The sequence below is a fragment of the Monodon monoceros genome, unplaced genomic scaffold, assembly GCF_005190385.1.
Source record: "Monodon monoceros isolate NGI ecotype Baffin Bay Population unplaced genomic scaffold, NGI_Narwhal_1 Super_Scaffold_15, whole genome shotgun sequence".
NCBI lineage: Eukaryota > Metazoa > Chordata > Mammalia > Artiodactyla > Monodontidae > Monodon > Monodon monoceros.
This window is the reverse complement of record NW_021703771.1, coordinates 73,014,544-73,022,449: the sequence shown is the minus strand read 5'-3', so window position 1 is coordinate 73,022,449 and position 7,906 is coordinate 73,014,544. Positions and strand designations below refer to the sequence as shown.

At 35.9% G+C, this 7,906-nt stretch overlaps 1 protein-coding gene across 3 annotated transcripts in view; it reads left to right on the top strand.

Annotated features, from left to right (window-relative positions):
- LATS1 (large tumor suppressor kinase 1) overlaps positions 1-7,906 on the top strand; it is a 41,934-nt gene that overhangs the window by 10,526 nt on the left and 23,502 nt on the right. For all 3 annotated transcript variants that reach the window (XM_029223778.1, XM_029223779.1, XM_029223780.1), the window contains exon 2: positions 3,392-3,865. In XM_029223778.1, coding sequence (XP_029079611.1) covers positions 3,524-3,865 — 342 coding nt within the window. In that variant the 5' untranslated portion in view covers positions 3,392-3,523. The remainder of the gene's footprint in view (positions 1-3,391; positions 3,866-7,906) is intronic.

The window sequence follows — 7,906 nt, the reverse complement described above, 5'->3', positions numbered from 1 at the left end:
CGTGATAATCTTTTTTTTTTTTTTTTTTTGAAACTGATATGGCTCTTATACTGGGCTGCATTGCTTTTGGGGCTGTTGCAGCCCTCCTGTTTTTTTTTTTTTTTAATTTTTATTGGAGTATAGTTGCTTTACAACGTTTGTGTTAGTTTCTGTACAGCCAAGTGAATCAGTCATACGTATACACATATCCACTCTTTTTTAGATTTCCTTTCCATTTAGGTCACCACAGAGCATTGAATAGAGTTCCCTTTGCTATATATTAGGTTGTCCATCACAGTAGTCTAATTTTAGAATAGAAATTGGCTTTTATTTTATACAAAATATTTTGAAATTTGCCTTTTTTGCTTAAGAATATTAAAGAATATTATGGGTATCTGTTCATGAACTGCATCAGTCTTTTTAACATCTCCTTCATCACGTTATATAGATGTACTATAAATACTCAAACAATTACTGATGAGCATCTAGATTGATGACATCTATATTTGCTCTTATAGATGGTATTGCCAGGAGCATTCTACAGTTTTAAACATTTGTGTGTATATTCCTTTAGTTGTATTGGGTTGTTCCTCTTAATCCTTGTTCAAGCCATAAGGTAAACCTTCTTACTCTAACCATTTTATGCCTCAGGAGGCAATTTTTGAGAGAATTAAATGCCAGAGTTCACATTGCTAATAATTAACAGAACAAATACTTGAATATTTTTTGTTTGTTTTTTCATTACAAGTGCTGTGCTTTTCTAGCACCAGTAGGATTTTTACAAACTAGAGGGTATCCAGAAAAGCATGACAAGAATGACAAGAATTGGAGAACAGTTAAAGGAACTGGGATGTTTAGGAGACATGTTTATTTCATTTGTTTAACATGTATATTTATCGAGCACTCAGTATGTGCCGGGCTCTGATATAGGTGGTAGACAGACAGTGTTTATGAGACAAATAAGGTCCTGTACTTTTATGGAGCTTTTATTTCAGCGAGGGGAGGTTGACAACAAGTAAACAAGTAAGATAATTTTAGATAGTGGTAAGTATTAACAAGAAAATAAAACAGGGTAATTAGGTAACTGGGGAAAGGGTTTTTGAGGAGGTAACACAGGTTTATTGCCTCTACTTTGTAGATGAGAAAACTGAGGTTCAGAGAGTTTGGGTGAAACAGTTTGTAACTGGAACCATGGGGATATGAAACATTGCTAATTATCACCTATTTCTAGTCTCATTAAGTGTAATCACCACTCACATTACATGATGGTTGGTAAGAATGCAGACAAAGTTGTTTAGCATCAGCCTGTAATAGGCTCTGAATATGCACTGAGTGAGATTTCATGGTGTTGGATCCACATAGAACATTTCTAACAGTTGTTGCAGATCACAAATGGAATGGCTTTCTTGAGTTAGTGATTTCCCTATCAGTGGGGATATTTAAGTAGATTTTAGGTGACTGTTGCTCCAGTGCATTGTAGAAGCCATTCATGCATTAAGTAAGGAATTAGACAAGTCCTTAGAGGTCCTTTCCTCACCCTGTTGTTAATAAGCTTACTGTCTCTAGAGTCCCAGTCCACAGTTTGAGAAATAAATCCAAGCATCTGTTTTTGAAGCATAAAGGTATCTTCTGGACTAGTGATTTAAAAACCTTTTTAAAAGCGGCTGTCCCCTTTCTTTTAAAGCAATTGTATACTTGAAGTCTGGTAGTAAAACCTAAAGTTGTAGCCACTAGATGAAGAATTTAATAATGGGAGGTTGCCCATTGTTCACTAGAAATCCTTCGCATTCGTATATACGGTTGACCCTTGAACATCGCGGGTTTGAACTGTGCGGGTCCACTTATACGTGGATTTTTGAATAGTAAATACTACTGTAATACAGGATCCACGGACTTGGAACTGAGGGTACAGAGGACCGATTATAAGTTACACCCAGATTTTCCACTGTGTGGTGGGTTGGTGCCCCAAACCCCTGTGTTGTTCAAGGGTCAGCTGTACTTTATATGCTTACTAAAGCACTCTTGAAATTATTTTTATCGTCATAACCAGTACTTGAGGTAATTTTGTAGATTAGGAAATAGGCACAGCTAACATGTCCTGACTATACAGTAATCCTTAATGGAACCAGAACTATAACCTAGGTCTTTTAACTTATAAATCAGTGGGGTTTTTTCCCCCTTAATACAGTAGTCTTCCCTTATCCGTGGTTTTGCCTTCCAAGGTTTCAGTTACCCATGGTCGCTTGTGGTCTGAAAATATTAAATGGAAAATTCCAGAAATAATTCATAAGTTTTAAGTTGTGTATCGTTCTGAGTAGCATGGATGAAATCTTATGCCATCTGGCTCCATCCCACCGAGGAAGTAAATCATCCCTTTGTCCAGTGTATCCCTCTCATTAGTCACTCAGCAGCCGCCTGGGTTATCAGAATGACTGTCATGATATTGCAGTGCTTGTGTTCAAGCAGCTCATGTTTTACTTAATAATGGCCCTAAGGCGCAAGAGTAGTGATGCTGGCAATTCCGATACACCGTAAAGTGCTTCCTTAAAGTGAAAGGGGGAACGTTCTTGATTTAATAAGAAAAAAAAATAGTGTGCCAAGGTTTTAAGATCTACGGTAAGAACAAATCTTCTATACATGAAATTGTGTAGAAGGAAAAAGAAATTTGTGCTAGTTTTGCTGTCACACCTCACTGTAAAGGTTATGGCCACAGTATATGATAAGTGCTTAGGTAAGATGGAAAAAGCATTTCATTTATACAGTAAGATATTTTGAGAGAGAAATTATGTTCACATAACTTTTATTACAGTATGTGGTTATAATTGTTCTTTTTTTCTTTTTCTTCTGGCCGCAAGGCTTGTGGGATCTTAGTTCCCTGACCAGGGATTGAACTCTGGGCCCTTGGCAGTGAGAGTATAGAGTTCTAACCACTGTACTGCCAGCGAATTCCCATAATTGTTCTATTTTATTATTAGTTGCGAATCTTTTACTGTGCCTAATTAATAAATTAAACTTTATCATAAATATGTATGTAAAGGAAAAAACATAGTACACTTGACCCTAGAACAACTTGGGGGTTGGAGTGCCAGCCCTCTGTGCAGTTGAAAACGGGCGGAGATAACTTTACAGTCAGCCTTCCGTTCTGCATCCTCAGGTTCAACCAACCTCCAGGTCGCGTCGTACCGTCTTTTCAACTATTTGTTGAAAAAAGTCCACATATAAATAGACCCATGCAGTTCAAACCCATGTTGTTCAGGGGTCTACTGTATATATAGGGATGGGTACTATCCGAGGTTTCAGGCATCCACTGGTGGTCTTAGAAGGTATACCCCGGAATTAAGGGGGCGCCTGACTACTATACATGGTATTGCTTTATCAGTCACTTTATAGCTTTGTTTGTTTTTTTATTTAGGTCGTAAAAATTTTAACATTCCTGGGGACTTCTACAAAGGATCTTTTTCAGTTTTGCTCAAAGGAAAGCTCTGAACCTATCAAGTAGCTCTTAAAGAAGTCTTTTGTGTGAGTTATATATATAGATGTTTTCATGAAGAGGAGTGAAAAGCCAGAAGGATATAGACAAATGAGGCCTAAGACCTTTCCTGCCGGTAACTACACTGGCAGCAGCCGACAAATGCTGCAAGAAATTCGGGAATCCCTTAGGAATTTATCCAAACCATCCGATGCTGCTAAGGCTGAGCATAACATGAGTAAAATGTCCGCTGAGGATCCGCGACAAGTCAGAAATCCACCCAAGTTTGGGATGCATCATAAAGCCTTGCTGGAAATTCGAAACTCTCTACAACCATTTGCAAATGAAACAAGTCGGAGTACTTCAGAAGTTAATCCACAAATGCTTCAAGACTTGCAAGCTGCTGGATTTGATGAGGTAAGAATTTTTAAAAACAAAAGAAAGGGTTTTCCTTACCTTACACTACATAACACTTTTTAGGTGACCTCCTGCCCAGATGCTTCCTTTGAGAGAATTTAACTATGTATAGAAATTTGTATATTCTATCAGCAAAGAATGTTGTTTACAATTTCATTAATTATTAAAACAAAATAATTATTATTTCTTTAGCTTTCTCTGTGGTTCTGAGATTAAAAGGTCAAGTCATGAAGTCAGAGTGGAAGTGCAGGTGAGGAAAGCCACAAGTGAGGGCAGGGCAAGGACATCTGTCTGTGTGCGGTAGTTTCCCTGGTGAGGGTGAGCGGAGTGGCTGTTTTAGAAATGAGGGCCCTAAGGGGATGAAGTTTAAGCTTATACTACAGAGGAGAAAGAGCGGCCAGAGACATCATTCAGCACCTAACACTCACAGACCTCTCAGACTCAAAGTTTAACTTCAGAAAAACTAAAAATTTACTTGTTGATCAGTCTCCAAGAATTTCAAGTTTTTTTGGTGAAATTTCAGTTCATGTCAATTATGCTAAGTCTTTAATATTTACTTTTAGAACTCATTTTTAAAGTTTTCATAGTCTGTTTATTATTTAGTCATACCCATTTTGTTTAGGTTACTAATAAAATTTATTTTCCATGATTACATAGTTTAGATGAATATTTTAGATAGCAGAAATCATTTTAGGTAAAAATTGGCCATGGAAATTGTAACTAAATGTGAATAATCAAGCATTGATTACATTTTCTTTAAAAATGATAGTAACTTCTTTCCTGATTATAAAAGTAATATCTGTTCCCTGTTAAAAATTAAACCATATAAGGAAGAAACTAAAAATTAGCTCCACTATACAAAAATAACTACCCTTAAAATTCCTTCACCTTGTTAATATTTTAGTGACCACGTTTTCAGATATCTCTGTATTTAATTTTAAAAATGAGAACATAAGTATGCATTATAGTAAAGGATTTGAAAAGGGAGATTTATTACTAAACTAGGAAGAAAAAAAGATTATTCTTTCTGGCCCATTCTCTTCACTTGATTATTATTATTTCCTATTAATTTTATATTTAAGTTCTGAATATATTGAATTTGCACTAGAAAATATATGGGGGTGGGGGAGGAGAGGAGATCCTGGGATGTTTTCCTGGTTAGTAGTTGGAGGATTAAGGAAATGGCTTGAATGGAGAGTCTCTTAGAGTACTTTCTTCCTAATCCTTTAGCCAGAAGGCAAAGAATAAAGAGAAGGCTGAATCATTGGTCTTATTCTTTCCTCTTACATATTGCTAGGGAAAGGGAGTTTAGAAAATCACATGGCTGTAAAGGCCCTTAAGTGGTAATGTGTATGTCAGATAAATCACATCAGTAAATATGTATTTATGGAGCCCTTACTGTGTGTGAACCCGTCAGTCAGGATAGGGAATCATACCAAAGATGGTCTGTACCTTTAAGGAACTTAAAATTTTTTTCTAATGTAGACAGTTTTAAGAAGTGTAAGGCATTCGTCAGTGCCCTGTTCTTTATTTGTTGGCAATAATAACAATAATTGCTTTGCATTACAAAGATATGTTAGCTTTACTGCAATCACACATTTCAAAATTGTTTACCTTATGACATTAATAGCCCCTTAAGCAAGGTTGCTTTACTAAAAGCATTTAGACATTTATCCAAATAACGAAGGAATGGTATTATATATACTCACAGTGATATAAAGAATATGGCAATTTTACTTCTTCTACCTCCTGAATCACTCATTCTGGTAGCTTCCTATTATGTTGCAGAATTTGTTCAAGATCCTAACTTGATACTTCAAAATTCTTATCTAGTTTTCGCTTTTTTTTTGCCGCACCACGCAGCTTATGGGATCTTAGTTCCCTGACCAGGGATTGAACCCGGGCCCTCGGCAGTGAAAGCACACAGTCCTAACCACTGGACCACCAGGGAATTCCTTTCACTTCATTATTTTTATCATTTCATAAACTCTAATCTATTCCTTTAAGTATGCCAAGTTCAAGGCAGTTGAAATTTTTTGAGAATGTTTCTGGTGCTCTATAAAATTAAAATCTTAAATATTTCAAGATTAATTTCCTCGTAGGAATAAATGTTAAAAATTAAGGATTGATGCATTCTTGGGGCACATAAAGCTATAATCACTGGAGTGTATTTTTGTTTCTAAGCCTGAAGAACAAAAGCATAGTAATGGGGACATAAAGTTTTCTTAGCGCATAAGACTTCTATTCCAAATTTACTGATTTAAGGGTGCTCTTTTTCACACTGGCACTAAGACCCCCACTTAAGGAACACTTGGTTGATATTGCTACCGGTGTAAAAAATATTTTAACATATAGCAATAAAATTAAAAAATCAAAGCCAGCATAATCACCACCAAAATCACAGGCTGAAATTCTAGTGCATTTAACGATATGGTTCCTACAATGTTGAAAAAGAATGGTGGGTGTCAGTTTTCTTACCAACTGAGATAGCGCTGCCATGTGATATTAGCATAAATACAGTTACAGTTCACTTGGTTTAACCACTTTTAAAGTTAAGCACTCCCTGGTGAATTTTAATTTGGATGATTTGTGTTATTTTAAATTTGCACATAAAGTGAGACTTACTAATCCTTTGTATCTCACTACAAATTTGCAAAGTCTGATTGGCATAAAATGTGACCACACTGTACCTTTTTATCAGTTAAGGATTGAGTTTGGTTGCTTTTAATACAAATCCAAATAATAATGCTTTAAACAAAATAGTGACTCAGTTTATATAGCTAGTATCGGTTCAGTCTCTTAAAAATATCAAACTACAACTCTTAACGAATCTCTTGAATTTTCCTTCTTGGTGGCAACATGCTGTAGCACCGGTGTCATATCTATTGTCTAGGAAACAGGGTACAGGAGGGACCAGCATGTAAATCAGGGATAGCAATATTCTTCCAGAAATCCTTGGTTTTTGTCTCATTGGTCAGAATTTTCATGTGGCCGCTGTAGCTATAAGGAAAACTTCTTTCAAAAAATCCTAGGAACTTTTTCTAAAATATGGAGACTAGGTCTTGAGTAGGCAACAAGTCTCTGCCGCAGCCTTTTTTTGCTTGGCCTCAATCATCTCCAGTCATTTTGAGTAAGAGGATCATCTGTCAATAGCCTGGTCACCCGTTAGTCTTATTAAGCCATTTCTCATTTAAAAATATTGTTTGAAATACTAAATCCTCTAGGACAAGTAAGTAGCTGCCTCCCTCTTGAAAAATGTGTATCAGTATACTTTTTGCATGTTAGTGTATAATTTATGTTTACATATAAAATAAAGGACACGGAACAGAGCAGGAGGACAACCCATATCTGAGCTCCAGGCGCCGTGCTTTTACATGTTTTCTTGTTTAATCCTCACATCAACTCTGAGTGTATTACAGATGAAGAAACTGAGCTCTGAAATGTTAAATAAGTTACCAGAGTTCACACAGTTCTAAAGTGGGGCACATAAATCTCCAATCACTGGAGTGTATTTTTGCTTCTGAGCATGACAGACAAAGCATAGTAACGCAGGGCTACTGGAACTCAACCTCTTTGGTTCCATTTGATTCCAAACTCCCTGTTTTTTCTTTCATACCATGTAGCCTCCTAAAGTCTTCATCAAATCATATAAAGTCTGAGTGTTTTTCCTCTACCATTTGTCCTATATTTGTGTCCTCATAAATAAAATTCTGTGAAAATGTAAACTCTAAGAAGGTAGGAACCAGAACTACATAGCTCTTTTACTAGTAAACACAATGATAAAGATGCTTAATAAAATACTTTAACAGTACGAAAGAGTGTTTTCCAGTATGTTGATTGATACCTTTTTAACAATCTGATAGTCTGTTTGTTTATATAAGAATGAAATTAAGAATGAGAAATTCAGAAGCATGTTGTTACGATTGTATCTGGGAAAAAACCCTAGAAGAAAACAGTAATACATAAAGGTGAAAATATTAAAGAAACATTTGAAGAGTTTGAGGGTTTGTTTTCTTTAGTAATTTGAGATTGTATGGATTT